The 24,993-nt window shown below is 46.5% G+C and overlaps 8 protein-coding genes across 9 annotated transcripts; 4 read left to right on the top strand and 4 right to left on the bottom strand.

Moving 5' to 3' along the window:
- Window position 1: 1 nt before the first annotated feature.
- GL218_05911 (uncharacterized protein) lies at window positions 2-646 on the bottom strand (the record flags this gene model as incomplete). The annotated part of the gene is made up of 1 exon (XM_033582604.1): window positions 2-646. The coding sequence occupies one exon, from the start codon at window positions 644-646 to the stop codon at window positions 2-4; it is 645 nt and encodes a 214-aa protein (XP_033434427.1).
- A 508-nt stretch (window positions 647-1,154) lies between these two features.
- Window positions 1,155-2,140, bottom strand: GL218_05910 (Phosphomutase-like protein 3; the record flags this gene model as incomplete). The annotated part of the gene is made up of 3 exons (XM_033582603.1): window positions 1,155-1,721; window positions 1,779-2,000; window positions 2,057-2,140. The coding sequence occupies 3 exons, from the start codon at window positions 2,138-2,140 to the stop codon at window positions 1,155-1,157; spliced, it is 873 nt and encodes a 290-aa protein (XP_033434428.1).
- Window positions 2,141-2,980: 840 nt separating this feature from the next.
- GL218_05909 (Heterokaryon incompatibility protein 6, OR allele) lies at window positions 2,981-4,522 on the top strand (the record flags this gene model as incomplete). Its single annotated transcript, XM_033582602.1, has 1 exon — window positions 2,981-4,522. The coding sequence occupies one exon, from the start codon at window positions 2,981-2,983 to the stop codon at window positions 4,520-4,522; it is 1,542 nt and encodes a 513-aa protein (XP_033434805.1).
- A 7,004-nt stretch (window positions 4,523-11,526) lies between these two features.
- Window positions 11,527-13,555, top strand: GL218_05907 (Delta(24(24(1)))-sterol reductase; the record flags this gene model as incomplete). The annotated part of the gene is made up of 3 exons (XM_033582601.1): window positions 11,527-11,561; window positions 11,728-13,468; window positions 13,544-13,555. The coding sequence occupies 3 exons, from the start codon at window positions 11,527-11,529 to the stop codon at window positions 13,553-13,555; spliced, it is 1,788 nt and encodes a 595-aa protein (XP_033434808.1).
- A 444-nt stretch (window positions 13,556-13,999) lies between these two features.
- GL218_05906 (DNA polymerase epsilon subunit B) lies at window positions 14,000-16,449 on the bottom strand (the record flags this gene model as incomplete). 2 transcript variants are annotated; one of them, XM_033582599.1, is made up of 2 exons in its annotated part: window positions 14,000-15,689; window positions 15,746-16,449. In XM_033582599.1, the coding sequence occupies 2 exons, from the start codon at window positions 16,447-16,449 to the stop codon at window positions 14,000-14,002; spliced, it is 2,394 nt and encodes a 797-aa protein (XP_033434806.1). The 2 variants fall into 2 exon arrangements, with proteins under 2 accessions (XP_033434806.1, XP_033434807.1); XM_033582600.1 differs by lacking the exon at window positions 15,746-16,449 and having other exon boundaries at window positions 14,000-15,076.
- A 409-nt stretch (window positions 16,450-16,858) lies between these two features.
- On the top strand, window positions 16,859-17,697 carry GL218_05905 (uncharacterized protein; the record flags this gene model as incomplete). Its single annotated transcript, XM_033582598.1, has 3 exons — window positions 16,859-16,948; window positions 17,021-17,565; window positions 17,628-17,697. The coding sequence occupies 3 exons, from the start codon at window positions 16,859-16,861 to the stop codon at window positions 17,695-17,697; spliced, it is 705 nt and encodes a 234-aa protein (XP_033434515.1).
- Window positions 17,698-19,077: 1,380 nt separating this feature from the next.
- On the top strand, window positions 19,078-21,711 carry GL218_05904 (Carbon catabolite-derepressing protein kinase; the record flags this gene model as incomplete). Its single annotated transcript, XM_033582597.1, has 5 exons — window positions 19,078-19,481; window positions 19,561-20,396; window positions 20,541-21,150; window positions 21,206-21,363; window positions 21,419-21,711. 5 exons carry the CDS (start codon window positions 19,078-19,080, stop codon window positions 21,709-21,711), a joined length of 2,301 nt encoding a protein of 766 aa, XP_033434809.1.
- An 875-nt stretch (window positions 21,712-22,586) lies between these two features.
- GL218_05903 (uncharacterized protein) lies at window positions 22,587-24,458 on the bottom strand (the record flags this gene model as incomplete). Its single annotated transcript, XM_033582596.1, has 2 exons — window positions 22,587-23,927; window positions 24,201-24,458. The coding sequence occupies 2 exons, from the start codon at window positions 24,456-24,458 to the stop codon at window positions 22,587-22,589; spliced, it is 1,599 nt and encodes a 532-aa protein (XP_033434811.1).
- Window positions 24,459-24,993: the final 535 nt, after the last annotated feature.

Genomic DNA, 24,993 nt, shown 5'->3' with positions numbered 1-24,993 from the left:
CCTAGGATGCCCAGAGGTCGTTGAGTTCGGCAGTGGCTGCTTCGAGTTTGGCCTCGAAGGTGGATATAGCGTCGCGGATTGCTACTGCGGTTGTGCGCTCGCGACCGTCTTCGCCGGTGGCTGTGTAATCGATTGTTAAGTCCTGAAGGGGTGAGATGAGTTTGTTGATTTGGGCCTCAAGAACGGCCATTATCTGCCGGTTGGTGCGAATATTGGCCTCGCTTTGTGCGATTAGTTCTGCTTCGGCTTCTTCGAGGCCGGCTATGACGGCGCTGTGGACTGTTGCGCGGAGGTTGGCGTAGCGCTCTGGGGTGGGAGTTAGTGGGTAATATAATGCAGGAATATTCAGCTTACCACCAAGCTCCGAGACTAGCGGAGGATCATGGTCGGGAGAAGGGCTAAGACGCTGTCTTCGGCTGTGAATGTGACTTGGAATCTGGTCTTCTTCGTCTGCCCTTGACCTCCTATATTTATCAAAAAGCGGGGCAACGGAATAATGCGTCTTTATATGTTTCTTGGGAGAGGGTGGGCGCATATCATCATCGTCGTCGTCTAGAAATAGGCGACGTTTGAAAGATTTCAAGGGAGCGGGAGAATCGGTCTTTAGGGAGGTTGGGATCGCGTTTGGGTGTAGGCGGGCAAACATTATGACGATGTGGGGTTTCAGATATATGAACTAGATGAGAGACGATAAGAATAAGTTGAATTATGAGAACTGGTAACCTAAGGCTTCTGTGTCTAAACTTGATATGATGAGCCTATTACCTTTAAACACGTAAGTTGTAAGAGACTCTACAATTATGAATTAAGTCAAGTGTAGGTAAAATTGAGTTTATAACTCCATGAAATTAATAATTGACCATATGCATACGGCAGTTACAAGTGAGCTACTACCGTAATTGTTATTAAGCACCACTATACTACCTTTGCTCTTTCCCTCTTCAAGTAGCCACTACAATTTTAACATTAGTAAGTTAAGAGTCATTATTATATTGGAAAGTGCTATGTTATCGTACAATTATGAGGTAATTACCTAAGCCCCTTAAGCGAGAACCTACTCCCCCCTATTCTGTCCCCGTTGGATTTGTATAAGTCATATAAGTCATGACTCGTAATTGTCACTCCAACACAAAGTCTACTATATCTATAACCCCCTACGATACTCTAATCAAAACAGGCACTGTAGCGCCTGCTGATACCCAAACATCAGGATGGCCAATAACACCGTATAGAGCCCTGAGGAAACCCGAGTGTGCCGTGAATGAGAGGATGAACTTATCATCTCTACTGAAGATGTCACGCAGGAGGGTTCTCACTCGGTCAGCAATCTCTTTCTCTGTCTCCCGACGGTCTGATTGCCATAATTCATCGGCTTCGCTAAGGGAAGGTTCGATTTGGAAACTAGGGTAATTGTCCGCAATCCAGCTTCTCGTGCTGCGACGATCACAGGTGTGCTTTCCGAAACGCTCCCGCAGATTCTCCTTAATAATTGGTTTAAAAGGTTGATCGGCTGTTACGTTTAGACCTGAGTATGTGATGCTAGTCGTCGCGAGACAACGAGCAAGAGGACTTGTATAGTACTTCTGTGGTGTCGGCATTCCTGTTGCGATCGCGTTCCGCCAGAAGTCATTTAGTGCTTGTGCTTGCTGCTTCCCCTTTTCCGTCAGCTGAGAGTCAGCCCAAACGGTACGGTCATCGCCGTTAATATGCGACCAAAACGTCTATGTGTAAAGTTAGCGTGGCTGAGAGCTACGAAGATTAAAAAGGGGCATCCTTACCTCCCACTCATGTCGCCCTACTTCGGCCTCCTTAAGATTATGGTAGCCTTGACCATGTCTGATAAGGAAAATCAACTTATACTGGACTCGGCCCTGTCCTTGCTCGTTCTTATGTTCTAGGAAACGGACGAATCGTTCCCATTGTGTCTTTTTGCCTTCTGGGTCGAAGGCTGCGTCCGTCTCATAGGCGCGATCGATCAAGCCCATGTTTGGTAACGTTATCTATATTACTATTAGCTCATGATCAGCTTTTATAGATATTATATGCTTTAGCTCACCGCTCGGAATTGTGGCCCGGTGGGCTCCTCGTAGTGGCGGAAGAATCCCGGAACAACCTGGAACGATGTGCTATCTATCGCCATGATGGTTTTTATGTTTATGTTACCGTTTACGAGTTTAGTTAACAATAGGTTGGGTTAAAAAAAGGCGACGCTAGATACAGAAAGGAGAGAGTCTAACGTTAATTCTCAGGAGAAGGGAGAATAAATAGATAAGTAGTCCTTCGGTCTAAATTCCAAATCGCATTAATTAACAAATGTGTCATGCAGTTTGTTAAGAATACCTGATACTGAAATTCAATATAGCAAGTACTTGGTGAATATCACAATATCACAACTACCTAACGTAGAGATATATATAAGCGCTTGCCCGTAGGACACGGGTGTAGCCTTGCACTGCGCCACCACAATAAACAGCTGAAGTCACACAATAAGAGTGGCCTCCAAAGGAATACTGCTTTATTTAATTTGAGTCAGCCTTTCTCCAAGTAACAAAAACATCCGGAATGCATGTCATATTGAGAACAATGGCATTCAACAATTACTGACATGTGGTGTCTTAGTAACTGTTTGACGGTAGGAAAGAGATGGAAACGACTTACTAACAGAAATAAAAATCTAAGACATACATGTCCCGACACAAAATTTGAGAATACATCATTGGAACAGTTTTCTTATTCAACTATTCCACTTCATATTCAATATTATGGTCCTAGGGCGAACATTGGAGAACCCAACCCGACTTTTGATAGAGTCATTAAAACCATTCGACTGCTCAGGATACTCCCAGAAAGAGTGAATGGGTTACTTACGTGTCGCATCCGGTCTGTCAACTTAGATACCACCACAACTCCAAAATACGATGCTATTTCATACACCTGGGAACTTACGACCCAAGAAGAGACAAATAAGAGAAAGGACGAAATGAGTAAAACCATAGTCTGTAACAACACGCGACTCTCAGTGGCAGAAAATCTCTTCAATTGCCTGACACAGCTTGAGAAGAATGGCCACCACTATGACCGAGACCTTTGGGTCGATGCAATATGCATTGATCAAGGCAACGATCATGAGCGCAATGATCAAGTCAGCATCATGGCTGACATATATAGATTGGCAGAGTGTGTGATTGTGTGGCTAGGCGCTGCTGATGAGCTTACACAAAAAGCTTCAGAGTTGATAGAGCGTTTGAGTCAACTAACGGATGATGAGATGCTCACTATCGATCCTCAAGCATTCAATAATCTACATAAGAATGTTCCGTTGGGATGCTCAAACTCTTCGGGTCACTGGAAAGCACTCGCTTTGTTATTCGGGAGAAGATGGTTTACAAGAGCGTGGGTGGTCCAGGAGTTAATCTTAGCTCGCGGAACAACTATCCTATGCGGCGATTTTACCTTGGATTGGGAGAAGATGGTTCGTGCTTCAGATTTTCTATCGAGACGAACATCTGCGAACACATTCAAAGAACATCTCTTCGACGGCATTGATCATGCTTTACTTTCGTACAAAAACCCTACGAAATTAAATGCGGTTAAGAGGGATATTAATATTGGAGCTGACAACATTATCCTTCACACTCTGGTTAGATGCCGCACCTATGATGCTGAGAAGAAGCATGATAAAGTATATTCGCTTCTTGGCCTTGCCAATTGTCCAAGTTATGATCATCCCGAATTATATCCAAATTACAATGAAAGTGTCACGAAGCTATATACTGATGTTGCCAAGTATATTCTTAAAGTCTCGAAAGACCTACATGTCCTTGCACACGCCGAGGGCGACGATTTTAAACAAACTAAAGGACTACCTACATGGGTACCCGATTGGAGTGTGAGAGAAGATCTTGGTCTTCGAATTACTGGATATACCAGATACAATGCCGCTGGCACACTGCCATGCTTCAAGAAGATCCAGGATGAAAATAAGCTAGTATTACGCGGGTTCGAACTGGATACGATTACTCGAATAGGAGAGACCAAAAAGGAGGTTAATCGTACGAAGAACTGTAAAAACTGGCTGGAAATGCGCGACGAGCTTCAACGGGAGTATCCTACTACTAACTATAAAGATGCTTTTTGGCGGACCCTCCTCATCGATACAGATCCGTCTAGAACAGTACCGATCAAGCAACCATGGGAAAACGCGTTCGATATCTGGATGGAGCTCTCCGATTACGAGCCATCCGAGACTGATAAGCATAGAGCTGCCCAATACGAGACCTCTTTCACCCATTCCTTGAATCTGCGCCTGTTTAGGACGGCTGGTGGAAGCTTAGGCTGCGGAACTTCGTCCTGCGAAAAGGGGGACCTAGTGTGGATAGTTCAGGGCTCGAGGGTGCCTCTAATCCTTCGAAAAGTGCCGCAGGCGGCGACCTACGATCTTGTTGGGGGGACCTATCTCCACGGGTTTATGCAAGGTGAGGCGTTGGATGGACGAGAATTTCAGGAATTCACTCTGTCTTAAGGTTTTGTATTTTATAATGGCCATCACGATAGGACGAATTACGGACGGATGTAAAAGTATCGGTGTAACATAGGATATGACGGAGGACTAGATATCTTGGTCAGGGGCTTTGGATGGAGTATACGGGAGATACCAATGCCCGATAGGGATATATTACCTGGAGGAATAGTGAGCATTTTTGAATCTGATATTTTTCTTCTCGCCTTACATCAAGATATATAAAACATGAATGAGGTATGATGTGATAGCCACTATGAAAACCTATTTTTTACTTCAAATCAAGCAAAGCATGTATTAGGAGATATGTAACTTTAGAGGATATCATGGGCTAAGTTAAAAGTAAGTATTTTATTTATCACTAACTTCTCCTCGCGCAGGTATATACGTCGATAGCGATTCTACCGCCAAGTACAATATATTCTGAGAAGATACCAAACTCTTCCCCAGGACATTACTCATATAATTATCACCATGTACACAACACTAAGATTACTTTTTCACTACTAGCATTCACTGTTAGCGCCTAAATACTTCATAGCAAGACAATCGAGAATAAGGGGATTGAATTTACTCACAACATCGATCCACCTAGCCATCCACTTTTCAACAGTTGCCTTGGCCTCGTCAACCAGACCGAGCTCTATACGGTTTCATATTAGCGGATTCATGAATTAAATAGGGGAGGAGAGGAGGAGACATAGGTAAGTAATATGAACTAAAAGTAATTGTACTTACCGAGAAGTAGCTGCACGCCGCCGCGGATCCCCGACTCAAGCGCGGACGCTATCCACGCGTGCGTGTATGATGTCTGCTCGCCGACGAATATCATCTGTTAAGTAAAGAGCATGTTAGTATGATAAGGGTTGAAAACTGTAGTAAAGAAAGGGGTAAGGGGGTAATAAGGGGGTACGCACATTACTATACGTCTTAAAATACTCCGGCAAATACAACTGATGCATGCCCACCGTTGGACTCGCCCAACTACCCCCCTCATACGGATCCATCATCCAGCAACGACGGTTATACTTGCCGGTATACTCGTCACGCGCGACCTGGCCGTGGATCTCCGCCATCGCATCGACCATATACTGCACATGCTCTTCCTCGGGAACCGAGACCCAGCGCGCGCCCCAGTCGCCCGAGGCGTAGGACGCTAGGATCGTTGCGGGGCCGGTGCAGTTTAGGCAGTAGGACGGGTAGCAGATCGATCCTACGCCAGGGATGTCTGTTGTTGTGGAGCAGCCGCCAAAGATGGGCTGGGGGTAGTGCTCCCAGAAGCGCGTTTTGTATTCTAGGGCTACTTTGCAGGCGGATGTGAAGGGCATGTTTTGGATTGCATTGGAGATTGTTGTGGGGAGATCTGGAAGTGTTAGTGTTGTGGAAGAGTAATAAGAAGGGGGGGTTAGGCTTACAGGGGAGCCGCATCTTCTTGACGATGGAGAAGGGAACTGCGAATACGGCGTAGTCGTACGAGGCGTTCTGGAAGACTGTGTCGGTGTAGTTGTCTCGCCATTGTAGGTTGATCTTTTGCGCGTCGTCTAACCATTCGGCTCGCTCGATCTTTCGGTTCATAGTGGTTACGTTGTCGACAAGTGGGTGAAAGGATGCTGGGAGTCGGCTTAAACCTAGTAACTGACGTGAGCAAACTATTGGGTTTGAACAGGAAAGGAGATGCATACCTCCATCTATAGTCTTCCAAGTAGTGGCTCCGAAATATACATCATCATAAATCTATGCGGATGAGTTAGTATGTGTTCAATCTCTGAATGATTGAAACTTACCGTATTCCAGAATGAGGTTGCATCGCCTCCGAGTACATCGGTGTCATTTAAAGTCGCGTTGAGATAGTTTACCATGTAAGCTAACTCGGACCTATTCATGTTTAATAATTAGCAACTTGTTGTTTCTTTTTTTTGGTGTCCATGGGAAGGAGTTCGACGTGATAGAGTGAACTCGAAGTATAGACTCCAGGGGGGAGAAGACTTACCAAGTATCACCACCAAGACCACCAAGACCATTAACTATGTCAGGTAAGTTAACAATTATTATAAACACTTACATAAGAACATCAAATACTTACCTAAAAAGTCTTTATGAGCCTTAAACGTATTAGTAGCCAACTCAATCATAAAAGTCTCATTCGAAGTAATAGCGCTAATTTTATCGGACAATGTCTCCGTTGACGGATTCATCGGATACGAGACTGCTAAAGATGCGTTTGCCTTAGTCTGGGCCACGGTAGGCGGGAGACCTGTATCCAATTTAATCCCATTGTGATAATATAACCCATTAGGATTTGACTGGATCCATGGGATGAAATCAACGCTGAAGTTCTTATCGTGGTTGTTGAGGAAATTCATCTCCCTGGCGAGTTGGAACACCTATGTTTTATTAGCTAATCGTAACCAGGGATTTCAAAACGAAGATATAAGAGAGCCAATATAAACTCACCATTTGATGATCCGTTATATTATAAGTCTCATTCGAGTAATCTATCGTCTCCGGAAACCGCATAGGGCCCATCTCTTGATACGAATAATCAAACGGCCCCCCAGAGAGATATTCTGTATGCACTCTTCCACCAAGACGTTGGCTGGCCTCGATAATCTTCACATTCGTAAAGCCAGCTTGGTGTAGAACCAGATATGTCATCAATCCCGACATGCCAGCCCCGATTATAGCTACGTCTTTCGACTTAGCTTTCGCAACATCAACAGCACAGATTTCCTTGTTCTTGAGCAGCTCGACTCCATCGAACCATGGGCCCCACGCATCGATACCAGTAGCATTCGTCATCTCGATGCTGCTAGCGCCGCGTCTCCTAAGTTTCCTTCTACTTAGTCGTTGAGTCTCACTGCGGCCGACCAGTTGTCCTTGCTGGTCCCATGCTGAGATACACCCGTCGAATCTAACATCCTTGGGCAAGACCCAAACCAAACGTGACTCCTTAGTGCTTGTGGTCTGGCCGAGAGTATGGTGTGCCTCAGTATGGTATGTATTGTCACACCGGCCGTAAGAATACGTTATAACGCCATCTATAAGATCATTAAAAGATATATGGACGTTCGCAAGGCCTGAACTGAGATCGGAACGCGTCTCGAGTTTGACTGGTAGGCGGGAGGTAGAAGCAAGCACCCCCTGGCTCGCCAGAACAGCGAGAGATAACCAAAACATTGTTGAAATCAACACCAGAAATAGGCAAAGTTACTGGTTAGGGGCAAATAAGATCTCATATTGACTGTCTTTACGCTTATATATATACCCCAGATTTTCCCCTCGTAGGATTGCTATACTGACATGTACCTACCCATCAACCCTGGCGCTTTAAGAGGCGATATCGCATGCTCATTGAACCGAGAACAATGTCATACCTATCACATCTGCTTACAATCGAGCTGATAGAGCATAGGGCGCATGGTGGATTATGGTATGACAAACGTTACTGGCTAAGCCTCATGAACTGTACGATAGCTATAAGCCTATTCAAGTAGTATCTCTTGAGGTGATTGCCTGATATGGTAGGTGTCCTCCGATGGTTAGAGATAACGGTCATCGACGGGCAACATCTAACTATCTTCGAACATTAGTTCCCGAGCGAGGAACTGGCAGCACTCGGAGGCTACAACATAAGCTGCCATATTCTTGACCGCTCGTAGTTGGAGCAGTCATGCCTTGAATAGCTCCTCGTCTGACTTGAAGGTCCCGACAAGTCGGGTAAGGCTGCGCGCCCTTGGCGGGAATTTTTATCTTCAATATTCGTATATATGTTACGTACCTACTGGTAAGCGTGCGCCCTCTGCGTCATTTCTGATCCGTGACTCGGTAAGCCTCAGTAGTATCCAATCGGCTGTCGTTAAACGTATGCGGCCACGGCGCTGGTAAGCTGGAAACGAGACTCGGATAGATAGTGAAGAACCGGGTATTACCGTGGGTTTGCGATAATTAACTCCGCAATGGTAGTGCGTCGAAAGTTGAGACGATAAAGAGTTTAGTAGTATAAGGTAACTCGAACTCCCTTTATCTACTAAGATCATGGTATCATTAATAATACCTTAAACAAACTGATAGCTTCTCTAGTATGCCTTGGCGTTAGATGACCTAAATCGGGGGATAAGGCGTACTCGAATCTTACTAGCTCGTATTATTTTAGTTATCTTATAACAATTAGTTAGTTAACCATAATGTAATATCTTTGACTTTATTGTGGCTCTCGACGATCTGATTATCATGACTTTTGGATAATACATAGCTGTACTGAAGGTTGGGCCGTAATCTTTGGATCGAGGCCGGGGTCATATCGCGGTGCTTCGTATCGGGTTTTAAGAGGGTCTATTAAGAGAATGATAAGTTGATAAGATATCGCTGTTAAAAGGAGGGGTTGCGGAACTGAAAAGGGTATTGAAATCGTGGTGCGCGAACCGACGAGAAGGTCTATAATTGTATTGATATCCCCTCCCAGCTGTTTATTATAAAGCCATAATTCCACCGAAAATTGCAAGGCTATAATATTGAGCCTCCTCTAGCTTAGAATACCAAGAACCTAGAAAGCAAATAGTCGACAGGAAGTACCGGAAATGGCGGAGTGCATGCATACCAAAGACATGGCAGAGCGAGAGAGCCTCACGACCGTAAGCTATTTACCTCCGGATAATAAGTAGTCAGCCCGGGGACATGCGGGGGAGCTCACGCCATCACCCGTCGAATTAGCGATGGAACTCCCACTCCATGTTCTTCCCCCAGCCCCTCTTAAATGCTCTGCCGATGAAGGCTATGTTTTTTTTTTCTTCCAGTTTTTGATGTACTTGATCATGGAAAAGTCTGGAAGCGAGGTTGATCATGTTGAGTGTATTTATAAGTTCAGTTTTTCCCTTGAAAATTACATAGTAGAAGCAATCGCTTCGAAACATCGAATCTAATAATTACTCGCTTTATGGCGGAAGCACTTACGCTGATTGGCGGCCTTGCAGCTATAATGCAACTGGCTGGTTCCGTGGTGAAACTAACGAGAGACTTGCGTGTTTGTGTGCATGCGATACGCTCTGCGCCAAAAGAAATCAGATCTTTTATGCTCGAGAGCTCCATATTTACTGACCAACTCTGTTATTTTCATGAGGTCGCGAAAGAATCCGCAGCTGTAATGAGTGAACATTCTAAGGCACAGAGAGCTGAATTGGTACAGAAGATCTTGAGGCAGTGTAAGTCCGTCAAAAGAGGGTTCGCTCGCCTCGTCCGACGCTTTATTGACGTTAATGGTGCCGACACGGCGCCTTTAAATACGTTCTGGGCACGATTGCTGTGGCTTTGGAAACGGCCGGATGTGCCAGAGTTACGCTTAAATCTTCAAAGCGCAATAGCTAACGTCACATTGCTATGCAATTTATTCATGTTTGAAGAATTGAGGAGAAAGAATGTGGATAGCGAAAAGCTGTACGTCGCATAATCAGATAGACTAAGATTTCAATGCTGATGGTATTAGTGAGATGCTCCAGGCACGGCTTCGAAACTGGGTAGCGACAGCTGGGAAGTTAAGATGCGAATTGGTTGAATATAAGAACCGCAAGTCGCCGTTAGGTGTACCAGAAACGGCCCCAGAAGATTCATATGATATGATCGCAGAGGATAGCCACCAATTGGAACGATATGTTGTCCGTGCAATCCGATCATATACTCGGAGAGAAGCTCTTTCAACAAGTATAAGGCCTTCGCGTCGAGGACCCCCAGGTCCAATAATTCAAGAAACTCAAGAGGCTACAGCTTTGCCGAAGTCCACAAGGTCGGGTGTTCGGGTAGAATCTTATGAAAATGGCGTTTTTAAAGAGTATATAATACCTGAGCGGCCCCTAGATAAAATGGATGGTATGTATGATAATTATTATGCTTTTTGCCCTAATAGAGCTCTGAATTGCGTTGATACTGACTGTGCTCAAGAGGAACGAAGCCCACCAAGAGCCCGAGAAGAACAGCCGCCAATAATAATACCTAGTGAACAAGTTTCTGAAAGAACAGTTGGTGATATAGTGAAATATCAAGGCCAGGGCGTGTTCTCGGAGATTAGTGAATCCCCAGCAGAGGTAGCTGATCCGAATACGAAATTAGACGCCGCTATTGAAAACGAGGCTCCCAACAAGATTCCGCAAACAGCCAGTCAATCTCACATTGAAGAGGAACTACCGAGAGTAAGCGAACAAGACTCGGGACCCGAAGAGTCCGAGTTACCCAAGACCAACCCTAGTGAGCTATCCAAAATACCTTCATGCAGTTATTTGGACGGGCGGTCAGAGCGAATGGACCCATCAATAGCCTCTAAAAGCTCATCAGCCACTGAGATGAAAGTCTCGGATGTTAGCTATGACAACTCGAGCGAAGAGAGCCGTGGGCCATATATCCCGATGGCACCTTTTGGAGGACCAAGGTCAAGAAAGCGACCACGACGACCAAGGCCACAGTCACCTATAGACTAATAAGTTTGAAAAAGATTGGTTTTTGGTTAAATTATTAGAGTGTTAATTAATGAATGTGGTTTGGCGCTTTGATTGGAGAATATAATTGAGGCTAAGGGAATCAAGCAATCATATGGATGGTTAGCGTTTGATGTAAGTTCGGGGCGTAAGTTTTTAAGACGGGGGCATTTGGAATTTGGAATTCAATTATGCAGGTACAAAATATTAAGATACCCCGATTCCTAGGTGCATAGAAGGTTCAAGGTTGTTGTGCAAGTACTAATGAGGTATATGGGTCATTGCGCAAAAGCTATGATTGGTCAAACATTTTTTGGCCAGCTCAACGCTGCCCCTGACTACCGGGAAAAACGGGCTAAAAAAATGACCCAGACCAGAATTAAAAACAAAAAAGTACCTTAACACACTCCAAGTTTAACCCCGAGAACGATCTCTGGATGGAACTCTCAATTTGCTCCCTGACCTTTTAATTTCTAATCCTAACTGACGAGCTTCTTTATAAGTCGCCCGTTGTCCATTCATTCGCACATATTTGATTTATTCAAAATGTCTTCAAGATATTCTTTACGTGCAACTCCTAGGTATGTACTTATCTCTATCGTGGTGGTACGAAGGAATGAGGAGATAATAAAAAAGGAGACTTCAGATGCGATGGAGTAAATGGCGGCGGCGGCGGTGGTGCTTTGAGCGCGTCATAGATTTGCGACCGTGAGGAAATTTTTACTGATATTTCGATTTATCGTGTAGAAAAAAGGAACTATTCGACGGTATGGTTGAGACTCCTAGCCGCCGCGCGACGCGACGTAAATCTCAGTTCCCTCCTATTGCAGACGGCGCGTCCGACGACGGCGACTCTAGCTCTGCTGCCGAAACAACTAGATCTACTAGATCTACATCTGTACGGCGTCGGGGAGTTGGCAAGTTTGTCGAGCACATGGACGATTCGGATACCGCGTCAAAAGAGGAGTTCAGTCCCGTCGCTAAGGAGAAGCTTTCTACTGTTATGAACGGCAACGGCAACGGCCATGGTAATGGCAAGGCCGATATCAAATCGGAACCGGTAGAAAATGGTTATACTAACGGACATACGAATGGGCATACAAATGGACATGCCAACGGACACGTTAAGGAGAAAGTCGTCGATGGTTGGAAGCCAGGCATGGATCCCAAGGTTGATCACTCCGGCGTCTTCGAGTTTGGAGGTAGTCTCGGTACTCTAGCCCTTATGATCGGATTTCCGACTCTTATGTGGTATATGTGGGTTGGCGCAACCTACTACGATGGCAAACCCCCACTGCCGCTCGAGGGGGAGTCTATTGCTGACTTCGGCTGGCGCATGTGGAATCACGTCTACACTGGCGCTTTCCCTCACCTTCGCGCATGGAGAATCTACTGGACCTACATTATCTTCGAGGCCGCTTGCTACTGTCTTCTACCTGGAGTCTGGGGTTATGGAAAGCCTCTTCCCTTCGAGGGAGGCAAGCAGCTTCGGTATTACTGTTCGGCGTATGCTAGTTTCTACTTCACCATTGTTGTGATAGGCGTGCTGCACTTTACCGGTTGGTTCAAGATCAATACCCTTCTGGATGAGTTTGGTCCTCTCCTATCCGTCGCTATCCTATCTGGTTTTTTGGTCGCTATTGTCGCATACTTCTCGGCGTTGATTCGGGGCGCTCACCACCGAATGACTGGCTACCCTATCTACGACTTCTTCATGGGAGCCGAGCTGAACCCGCGCATGTTCGGGATCCTCGACTTCAAGATGTTCTACGAAGTGCGTATTCCCTGGTATATCCTGTTTGGACTATCCTGCGCGGCTGCGGCTCGGCAGTACGAAAACTACGGCTACGTTTCGGGTGAAGCATGCTTCCTACTTATGGCTCACTATCTCTACGCCAACGCTTGTTCCAAGGGCGAACAACTCATCATCACTACCTGGGATATGTACTATGAGAAGTGGGGTTTCATGTTGATCTTCTGGAACATGGCTGGTGTCCCTCTCTCATACTGCCACTGCACCCTTTACCTGGCTAACCACCACCCGTCGGAATACGCCTGGAATAAGTACGCTTTAGCCGTGTTCTTTGTCCTCTATATTTCCGTGTACGTCATCTGGGACCAAGCCAATGGGCAGAAGAACGCGTTCCGGGCCCGCGAGCGCGGCAACCTTGAGAAGCGCTACGCTTTCCCCCCGTTACCGTGGATCTACATCGACAACCCCAAGACCATCGACACGCAGACTGGCGACAAGCTCCTTGTTGACGGATGGTACGGATATGCGCGCAAGCTGCATTACACCTGTGATGCATTCTTCGCCATCAGCTGGGGCCTGATCACGGGATTCAACAGCCCCTTTCCTTGGTTCTATCCGTTCTTCTTCTGCTGCATGATTGTACATCGTGCCAACAGGGATATTGAGCGCTGCAGAACGAAGTATGGCGATGCGTGGAAGGAATATGAGAGACAGGTACCATACTTGTTTATTCCGGTAAGCACCTTATACCCTTACAGAAAAAAAACCCCCAGATTTTTATATCGAACATTGCTAACTATCTGCCTCTAGTACGTCATTTAATACTTCGAAAATCGAGGTTTGGCGAACATCATTCAACTTATTGGATTCTATCTCTGGACGACGCATTGGCGTGTAGAGTCTATACCCGCTAGCAATTTTTCTATCTGTACATATTTGAGATTGCCCCCCTATAATTTTTTAAATCGGCTGCAAGCCAGCTAGCAAGAGAAGCATGAATGATGGTGATGGGAGCATGCTGCAAACGATTAAAGCCGGAAGGAAACCTAAGTAACGCGGCTACAATAGCCCCCTAATATAATATTAAGAAAGTAATTATGTTGGAAAATCATCGTGATCTGTTGATTCATTGGCGATGCTATGCTATGCTTTGCCCCCAGTCATTAACTATAGTCGTGTCTAATTTATATGCGCTATCTACCATGCAGGTGGCAGAGTGCATGGTATTTGTATATGTTCAGTATTTCATTCAACAATATCCATCTATTAAAACATACACTCCCTCAATCGTCCCGTCCCTCCTAACTCGTACTCGACCCAGCGCCCTACGCCCCTACGTCCCGCAACTAACACCGCCCCAGGGTTCATAACGTGACACCCCTCATACGTAACGCAAAACGGTGGCGCCGTCGGATCTGCAAGCACCATTGCCGTCGGTAGGGGGTACAAGTACAACGCGCTCGCGTGGTCCCAGTGCACAGGGCGAATCGCATGACGGAACGGACATAAATACCCCTGATCCAGCATTGTTTTCACCAGCTTGCGCGCCGTCCGCACATCGTGCGGGACTGAGGGTTCCGCGCCCTTGGTGGCGTCGACCTCCATTGCGTCGGTGCTGTCGAGCGTAGCTTCCATGTCTATGTCGTCGTCATCATCGTCGTTGTTGTTGCTAGTAGGTTTTTCATGCCGATTGCCCTCCGCATCCGTGGTCGAGGAGCGTAAGCGCACGGCGGTGCGGCGCATTCGCGCTGACATGTCGTCGCGGAACAAGACAATCTCGTGCGCGGGCCCAAAGACGGATAGACGGGAGGGATTGCTGGTCCAGATAGCCTCTCCAGGGCATCTTTTGCTATTGTCGGGTAATTCTGCGTTAGCAGTGGCGAAGGCGCGGCGTACGCGGCTCGTGAACATATCGGGGACGGGCTTCCGGGGTAATGGGACGGCGGCACCGGCGCCGAAGGACGAGGCCCAGCCGTCGTTATCGCCGGGCACAAATATGAATGTGGAGGATTGGAGGAGGGCTGGGAAGTCAGATAAGACGGACGCTAACGCGTCGAAATGCTCTTTGTATTCAACACTGCCGCCACTGGCACCGCCGCCGGCCATCACGGCGTGTTGCGTGAAGTTACCTGTTAGCACGAACGTCATTGGTGTGCTTCCCTCGGGTTCTGTCGAGTAGATGGTTAGGATCTTGTGTAGAGCCTGGAGTGCTCGTGGCTGATCGAGATTAAGCTCGCCTATGACGATGATGCGGCCGCAGCTAGGAGCGTCGACATCAGGATCCGCTATAGATGATTGGGTTAGACGTGGCTTCCTGAGTATACGCTGCTCGAGTTTCCGCATCTTGGAACCCGCGGCGCGCTCGCTGCCGACGCCTAAGAAGTCGATCCAGCCGAATCCACCTCCTATAGTGTGGTCGTCTAGCCCGCTGACGCCGAGAGTAGCTTTGCGCTTTTCGCAGGGGGGTTGTCCGATGAAGAACCCCTGAAAGCGGCCGCCAATGATACCACCTACACCATTATTATTATTGAGTCCCCTACCAGTTGATTCTTCCTCTTCCTCGTACACGCCATCTATCAACACTATCATCCCTGGCGTGAACCAAGCCGAATCTTCCGGTATAGCTACGGCTTGTGAAAGGTCTAAGGAGATAGTTCCCGTTAAGTCGTTAATTGCAAGATTTCCAGTTGGCAAGACTGACAATAGCCCAAGAAGCATATGATGGCTACCATGGCGGCCAAGCATATTCGCAATTGGTGTGATTTTATAGGTTTGCTGGGTGGTTAGATTAGAAGAGGCGGATCGTTTTAAGGATGGGGCGGCCTTTGTAGTTGCTACTGTCGAGCTCTGGAAAGATTCATTTCGGAGGAGTCTCTGATGTATAACATTGTATCTATTCCGGAAGAGAGTCGTTTTGTGGGCTGCTGGAGGCATTAAAGATGGTTTCGAAGGGTCCCTGTAATTACTATAAGCCTTGATACTTAATGTATGATCATGTAGAAATATTCATACTTTTCAAAGTGTTTCTTTGTTACATTGTATAACAACCGTGGTTGGTCATACGCACTGATGACTTTCAACCATTTCCTCGGATGCTTTAGGCTCTCGTCGTCGGGCTCATCTTCCTCAACACCGAGCCCTGACATGCCAAAACTTGTTGCGCTGTCATTGCGTGTTAGGGCCTTGTTTGGCCTCAGTCCTAACCTTGTATTCGTTAAATTGGCCTCCTGACTGGAGTCCAAAACCAAGCTATTTTGGCGATTTAATTCTCGTCCTGTCACTATCCTGCCACCGCTCATATTCCCCTCCAACGTTTTTAGAATATCTTTTAGCTCACTACTAGCACCATCTACTATTACGCCTCCATTTCGATTTTTCCAGCTTTTTGCCGTCTCTTCCAAAACCTTCTCCGCCAGTCCTTCTTCGCGCCATCCCGAACCGCAATGTCGACCAATGAAGGTAGCTAATTCTTGTAGCGCGGAGGACGTGAGGGTTAGGCTATGCTTTTTCGTGAAGGTTCGAAATGCTAACGGTCTCAAAGTTGCTGGCGGTAGAAGGATTGGGAGGATAGTAGCTTTGGTAGGTGGTGCAATGGCAAACGGCTTAAGTGTATGCGCTGGCGTTCCAAAGGCCGGAGATGAAGACGGGATGGGATTCGAAGGAGCGGGCGTTTTCGGCGCGAACATCGGCGCGGCAGTACGTTTGTTTCCTTGCATATTGAATTTGGCTAGATTGTCCCAATTGTCATTTCTATTGCCTTGTTACAAACTCTCCTCAAGACGGCGGTTGATATTTCGATATATTTTTAGTTGGAGACGCGTCCAGCGCGTTTTACGCGTTAATGGGCAGTAAAGGTCACTAATCGATGTGGGGCAGAATAAGTGCGTCAATGGAGAAGTTACGAGTACCCGATATATGCAAAAGCCTGTCCTTATCAGAGTCTTATCAAAGTACCTATACTCAATACTAGCTCTACATGTACGTACCTAACATATGTAAAAGCTGCAGCTAATACGTCAGCAAGACCAAATAATTATTATTATCAAACTTTTATAACTTCTTCCCAACATTGAAGTTCCCAATTGACATACGGGAGATGCGATCAAGCTGATCTATAGTATCAAAATGTTACTATCACGAGTTCGCATAGCTCCTACCTATAGGACACTACTATCATATAGAAGTGTTTCTACGTTAAGCACCAATTCCTATATAGTCAGTAGCCTCTCCAATATTATATCCAATTTACAGATCAGTTCGGTCTTACTCATATGATTGTTCTTCAAGAAAGTTTTCCCCAATGCCTCAGTAGACAATGGGCATCTACTCACATATCTCGATACCAATCCGCCAAAACACAGGCTGGCCATTGGCTCTACAACTGCATTGCCCCCAACACCTAATTCCTTCTCCGAGAACCGCGAGTTTTTATCTATCTTAACCGATGTCCTTCGCAAACATGCCGCACAAGATCCCGGCCTTCTATCCCAAGCCCAAGCTTTTGCTGGCCCAGGCGGCGCAACTCTTGGTTCAGGCGGCGCATTCTTTCCCCAGCAAAGAAAGCACCGTAATACTAGAGGAACAGCCGCTGGACTAGGTGGAGGAGGTGGCGCTGGCGGGGGCGGCGCTGGAGGAGCGAGTGCCCAAGGGGGTGCCGGGGGTGCTGGAGTCGGAGGACATATCCATCTCAGTGACCTAAGAAATCCACCTGACTACGGCCGAATTGCGTGGCCGGAAGATATTCTTGGCAGCATCGAAGTCGATAGGTCTGGAAACATAATAGGAGAATTCGAGCCAAGTGGGACATACCGTATTATTACCAATGAGGGAATGTAAGTTTTTTGGAATCTCTAATTAGAAACACCGACTTTGACTAATTTGCAACTTAAAATAGTTTGGGCTTGAGCGATTTTCTTAGAACAAAACTTGTTGAGAGGCTGAAAGAGGAGGAAAAAAGGCTGTGACACTATATTAGTGACATTGAGGTTGAGAATCTTCGAGAAGACTTTTGAGACACCATGAAGCATGGCGCACTCGACTGCATATGTTCCTACCTTGGGATGTATTATATAAAATCCGTTGTACACATCCAATACGAAAATATAAATTAGTAAAATTCTTTTGTATATTTGTCTAATGCATGTAAGATGTGCGCTCGTACGTTTGCAACGTGATCTAGATGCAATGCCATTGCTTACATGTTCTTTTTACGAGTATCTGCACTTTGATTTAAATGTATCTAATTACGCAGAATCACTAATATCAATAATGATTAAATGAATATACTTGAATACCTATAAGAGCATGTAATGTATATGTACCTAAGTATACGCCCCTTAACTATAACACTCCAAGACATGTTACTCCCGGCCGAATTAATATGATTCCTATAACGTCCTGTACTACCAACGTTCAATTTCGTCTCCCGAGGCTACATTATCTAACCCTAATTCGATAGGAAGTACATGATTAGTCCTGTTGTCTCACAGTCGAGTATTACAAGTTCCTAGCCATAAGACGGGCCCTGACGATAGCTGCCAATTAAAAGCAATATCCGTGACTTGTGGTACCTTCTCTGTGTAGGACAGCAAGAGCAGGCTACATGTATAATTCGATACTGACATGTGAGATTTAGTTAACTTTTCAAGGAAATCACATTCTACAAGCGTATTAAATAATACGGGGCAGCACGTACTTTTATTCTCTTGTTGTTTAAATCTATTACTATTTCTACATGTGCATTATTTTCTCCTTTTCTTCAACTTTATCAACCCAACTCTACACTGTAGTATAACCAATTCCCACGGATGCTTGGGTTTAGCAAGATATCAACAGTTGAGGTAAGCTCATACTTATCCATATTTAACAAATGGTCTAGAACAATTCAACAAGGTAGAAAAGCTTATCAGACCGGACATTCAGCCTTCTGAGGCTGTAGTTCAACTCTGAAGAGGTAGAAGGCTGACCTCATCTGACAGGACTTAGGTTTAGTGCCTGGATTATTACTTGGGACCACACGAAGAGTGCATTGCATGCTCTTTGATGTTTAAGTCTAAAGTAGCCAATACATCAGAATATAGTAGGAGCTAAACCTGGGATTAAGTACTGAGTACTATAACCCAGCTAGTGGCTACACTAATAAGGCTGCGTTTGGTGCCAAGATTCAAAGTCTTGCCAAGCGTGCATCGCTACCCTAAAGCTTGTACTCCACTCCCGTCCCCTGTCCTCCGACCCCCCGGCCCCCGGTCCCTAGTTCGAGAGCCCCTCGTTGTTGGACGTAACTTCATGACGATCTCATCAACCTCGCCATCATCCAAATATCGCCAACCACCATCCTCGACAAGATGGCCTCCCGAGCGTTTGACGAAGAGGAACTCTCAATGTCCTTATCTCCTTCCATGATCCGACCGAAAAACAATGGAGCTCGAATACCCGAGATTAACGTTACACACCCAACCGCCGACGGCTCCAACGGCAGGTCTCGAGCCGGTAGCATACTTTCCGAGCAGACGTCGCAGAACCGAGAAAAGAACAAAACCGACCAGCGAATCGGCGCTTATAACATTATCAGAACACTGGGTGAAGGCTCTTTCGGAAAAGTCAAGCTGGCTGTCCATAGGTCGACCGGCCAGAAGGTCGCACTCAAAATCATCGCCCGTAAGAAGTTGATCAGTAGAGACATGGTTGGTCGCGTCGAACGAGAGATCGAATATCTACAGCTTCTTCGACATCCCCATATCATCAAGCTGTAAGTTGTCATTGCTCGCCCGAGACATTAACCCCTCCAACTTTGATGAAATTATCGGATTATTGTTGACCCTTGACAGATACACTGTGATTAAGACTCCAGCCGAGATTATAATGGTCCTGGAATATGCCGGCGGCGAACTGTTCGACTATATCGTCAAACATGGCCGACTGCCTGAAGACCAAGCGCGGAAGTTCTTCCAGCAAATGATATGCGCCGTCGAGTACTGCCACAGGCACAAAGTAGTACATCGAGACTTAAAGCCCGAAAATTTACTTCTCGATGATAATCTCAACGTGAAGATTGCCGATTTCGGTCTGAGTAATATCATGACAGATGGGAATTTCCTCAAGACTAGCTGTGGTAGCCCCAATTATGCAGCCCCAGAGGTCATTAGCGGAAAGTTGTATGCTGGGCCGGAAGTCGACGTGTGGAGTTGTGGTGTCATCTTATACGTCTTACTAGTCGGCAGACTTCCTTTTGACGACGACCATATTCCCAGTTTATTTTCAAAAATTCAGCGGGGTGTCTTCACAGTCCCTCACTGGGTCCCCGCCGATGCGGCGAATCTTATCCGAAAAATGCTGCAGACTAATCCCGTACAGCGTATTATCATCGACGATATCAGACTAGATCCCTGGTTCATGAAGGGACTTCCCGCCTATCTTGCCCCGCCTGTCGAGGAATTCTTCAACACTGGTGTTGACCCAAACAGGGCTATCAGACCAAGTGATATTGCGCCCCATGCCCCCGCTAAGGTGCAGGAGAAACTTCATAACGAAGTAACGGAGAAGATTAGTAAAACGATGGGTTATGGAAGACGTGACGTTCAAGAAGCCCTCGAAGCTGATGAACCTTCTGCCATTAAGGATGCGTACATGATCGTCCGTGAGAACAAGCTCATGCAAGTAAACCGTAAGTCATCAACTCTTCCTTCAAACTTTAAGTCTTTAATTATGATGGAAATTTGTACGGTCAAAATCCATGTTGTCTTTTATTTCAAGGTATTCTTCATGGGATTATCCCACGGTAATTTTGAATGTTACTGACTGATTGTAGCTGCTTACGGCACGGGTATAGATAACCCCTATTTTGCCACGTCTCCTCCCACTACAGATGGCGAGGAGCAAATGCGCAGTGTCTCGGAGGCCATGGGTAGTATAGCCCCAGATGGTCGGCGGGATTCTCAATCGGAATACATGAGCGAGTCGCAAGCTAGCCCCCTGGCCGATTCTGCCCGCTCTACTAGCTCGACAATTACCAGCTCGTCTCCTAGAGGATATGTAAGCCACGTCGGAGTATTACCAACAAGTCTCCCTTCGCTGCACAAGAAGTATCTTGAACGGCAGAGTGCTGGCGTCGAAGAACCGTTAGATGTTCAACCAGTTCCCGACGTTCCTCTTCAGCCTAGAACGCCTGCTGAGCAGCAAGAAGCGGCCCGCCGCCTCAAGCCTCATTCTAAAAGCGCTATGAGACTTGATGAATCAACTCACCCGCAAACAATGACCCCAGTTGCACCCAAGAGAACCAAGCAAGTTCGCTGGCAATTCGGCATAAGATCCCGAAACGCTCCCTTTGAAGCCTTATTATGCATCTACAAGTCTTTGTCGAAACTTGGCGCCACTTGGGTTGTAGACGAGGACTACGAGAAGGTGCATGGCTCAGAATCGTAAGTATTGTAATTATCAACTGCTTTATTTTTGCCGGGTTATTGACTGTGCTAGGGACCCCTATGCGACCCCAACACCAAACGAAGGAGACGGACGTAATCCGTACGAGAACTTATCACCTGACGATATTGACCTGGATAAGTTTGACCCTATCAAATATTATAGGCTACCCGCCGATCCTTGGCATATAGTGTGCCGTTGGAAAAAAGATGGTAAATTTACCCGCCCGATTTGAATTTAATAGATTCCAATCTAACACTTTCATAGATATCCGAAAGACATCAGTCGCTTCTGGTCATGCCACTGCTGACTCTATTTCTGACGACAATACTTATGTCTACTCCGTTATGGACAAACGCAAACAAGACTTCGTCTGGATGCGAATGGACATCCAAATTTATGAAATGGACCCAAAAGATAAGGTCTATCTCGTGGACTTCAAATGTACGGGCTACGAACGGCTCGACGGAACTCTACTAGAGGAAAAGGCCGTTATGAGCCCCTTTCCTTTCCTCGACATGGCAGCCAAGTTGATCATGCAGTTGGCCGAGGCTGATTAGAAACACCCTCCTAAAGGAACATCTGACCCCTTACTTGAATTTACTGATGACGGAATCACCACCACCTTCAAGGACTTTACAATTCGACTATCTTGAATTTTCGATGATACTTTTGAATCGGTATAACAATTCCGATGAAATTGGTGAATTACTTGGCCATAGAACACGACTAAGGGGATCCGAGCTTAATTTAGGCATCAGGTGTTCTTTTTCTTCCTACGAATTTATTCCATTACTTTTCTTCTTTCGCATTCGGCCTGCGCCAGCCGTGGACGAAGACGCACCCCTTTTAGACATACTGGACACTCACGAGCCCTATAACTTTGCGCCGAACATAGAAAATATTCGGCGGCCCAGGAGGAAAGCAGGCCGACTGGATGGGATTATTTTATTTTATTTTATTTTTGACTGAGGCGAGAAAAGAAAAAAATGGAAATGTACGGAAAGGAAACCAGGGACAGCATCTGCGTTGGAGTTTATTGAATGAAACGTAACAGGGAAACGAATGGAGTTTGTTATACCCCCGAAGAAGGAACGCGAGGATTCTGCGTGGTGGAGGAGGATAGGGAAAGAGAAGGAGGAAATAATGCACGTGGGGCCTTTTATGTCGACTTTAGTAGTAACCTACTGTAACCCGAATGAAAACCTCACTGTTTTTCTCATGACAGGGTAACAGGACTCATTGTCTCTAGGATTCGTTGGTAGCTAGTAGGTAATCGCAAGGACTAGGAACCTTGATCAATTTGACATTCGGTATTCACACATGCGGCTCTTCTAAGACCACTACATTTATATCCTCATAGGTTAGATATGTGATATATGTCAACTAGATACATCAGTCTATCTACCCAAGCATAAATAGTATTTCCTCTACCCTATCCCCTCTGAGGTCCAAAGTCCATGTACAAACTACCCTTAGCATCCGCAACACCGACTTCCTCCTCTCTCCGAGCGTCCCTTACGCGCTGCTCCGTAAGCTCGTATTCAGGCGGGAGATCGATCTCCACGGTATCATCGCCATCTCCAGCAAGTAACATGTCGACAGCCGCGCGCGCTGATAACACCGCGTTCGGCATCCCATGCCCCGTATACCCCGCGCACAGCCAGAGTCCCGGTCCGCCGCCTAGACTAGGAGGGACGGGCCCGACCCACGGGTGCGCGTCCCGCGTGTATCCCATTATGCCGCTCCATTCGAAGGTAGGCTCTAGGTCGAGTTTTCGGAGAGGGGGTTTATGGTCCTCCGAGGGGGCATGGGTGTGGGTGTGGTGCAGAGATAAATCAATCGCATTGGATAACTCGCCGCGCAGATACCACGACACGGGCTCGTCGATGCTGCTGTCGTCCCACACCCCCATACCCCGCCCTTTGGCATGTTGTCGGCCGCCGCCGAAGATGAGCTCCGCGGTAGGGGGAGGCCGCTGGACTAGGTAGTCGTCGCGGGCGTAGGGGTCGACGGGCTCGCCGACGATGTAGTATGTGTGTGCGATATCCAAGGGCGGGTCTGTCGGGTCGGTGGGTGTTTCAGGCGGCTTGAGGGCGGAGATTTGACCCCGGGTCGGGACTAGTAAGTCGCTGAATTGCGGCAGGAGGTGAGATGTGTATCCGTTGGTTGCGAGGAGGACTTGGGAGGTAGCGATTGTGCCGCGCGGAGTGTGGACTGTCCATATAGAGTTGTGTTGGGGGGTTTTAGTACCACCGGGACTGCTGAGGTTGGCTGATGTTTCGGCTCGGGAGAGTCCTGTGACCGGAGTGTTGGTTTGGAGGTTGAATGACCCTTTGGATCCTTCGTTGGCTGCGAGTAAGCGCTCTAGCACGAACGCGACGAGCTTGTACGGCCATAAACTCGCAGCGTTCCATTGCACTATAGCGCCTTCGGCGTGGGGTATCCTCAAGCCGTCAAGCGTGAGCTCCCTCCGCTCGCCCTCGATCAGGTAAGCCGGACTTCCTGAGAGGTCGCCCTCACCCTTTTTACCTTTGGTCACAACAGCTACATTGGCGGCTAGGTCCGGGTAGTGTTCTGCGAGATCATCGACAATTGCGCGGCAGTTTTTGAATAACTTCCTCGAGTAGAAGGCATGCACGCCGCTTGTCGACCGCCAGTCACACGGGATTGAGAACTCTTCAATGAGGCTTTTGAGATACAAAAAGTTGCGCAGCTCAAACGAGGCGATGTGCGGCTCTGAGGCGTATATGGCAGGTTGGCAGTGGCCTCCGTTCTGGATTTATAGTATTGTTAGTAGATAGGCAGTAAGATGAGATGTGATGAGACATAAGATAGAGCAGTATTATGTAGTTGACCTATAAAAATATATGTAGGATTTAGATATATGAAAAGTCTCTTCACTAATACATTTTTATAGAGAAAAAGGGGAAATATAAGAAAGGGGTTTAACCAAGGGATTAAACAGGGACACCCATTTCAGAGTCTTATTTAATACAATAACTAGCTCTTATTTTTAATTCAGAATGGACTTATTGATTCTACTCACCCTTCCAGTAGCTCCCGAACAAGCCTCTCGCGCCTCAACCATGACAACATTCAGATCAGGCTGTTTTTCTTTCAAGAAATGAGCGGCGAAACTCCCCGTAATGCCGCTCCCCACAATGACCACGTCGGCGGTACGGGGCAACTCCTTTGTCGTCCGGTGGCCTAGCAATTTGTTCGAAGGCTCCTTGTGCCAATACGACTTGGTCGGATTATCGACAGGCAGGCCTGACTGGCCCTCGAGGAGCTGAGGTTGCGCCATGTTGGCTCTTAAGTTGCTTCTTTATTCCGAGTGGGGTAGGGGATGAGAATAGTTGCCTTAAGTGAACTTAGAGTGAGACTAGATGAGAGTTATATTTTAAAGTTAAACATCTGACGTTTTGAAGTATAGTGGTGATTGAGGAATAGATACGAATAAAAGGAATATATACGTGGTAGGTACCAAACATAAGGTAGGCATACTCAAAGAGATTCCAATATGAAGGTACAAGCATTAGGTACTTAGGTACGTAAGTGTAGATCTACTAGATGAGTCAGCTGGGTATTGGGCAGTCCACTTATACCGTATTATTCGCAAATCAAGACTTGAATAACTACCTAGGTACCTAGGTAGACTTAATAATACCATCTTAAGGATGCGTAGAACAGACAAACTTAGCTAACTAGATTGATATGAATACTTTACTATGTTTCCTTAATATTTAGAAACGCATTAAAAACTATTTTAGAAATAAGTGTACTGTTACGGTTGTTACAAGAGCTATGAGGTTGTTTTACAGAGCTAGAGAAAACGGATT

Source organism: Daldinia childiae (genome assembly GCF_008694065.1).
Source record: "Daldinia childiae strain JS-1345 chromosome Unknown Scaffold5, whole genome shotgun sequence".
In the NCBI taxonomy this organism is placed as follows: domain Eukaryota; kingdom Fungi; phylum Ascomycota; class Sordariomycetes; order Xylariales; family Hypoxylaceae; genus Daldinia; species Daldinia childiae.
The sequence above is the reverse complement of the archived record's forward strand: the minus strand, read 5'-3'. Positions and strand labels throughout refer to the sequence as shown.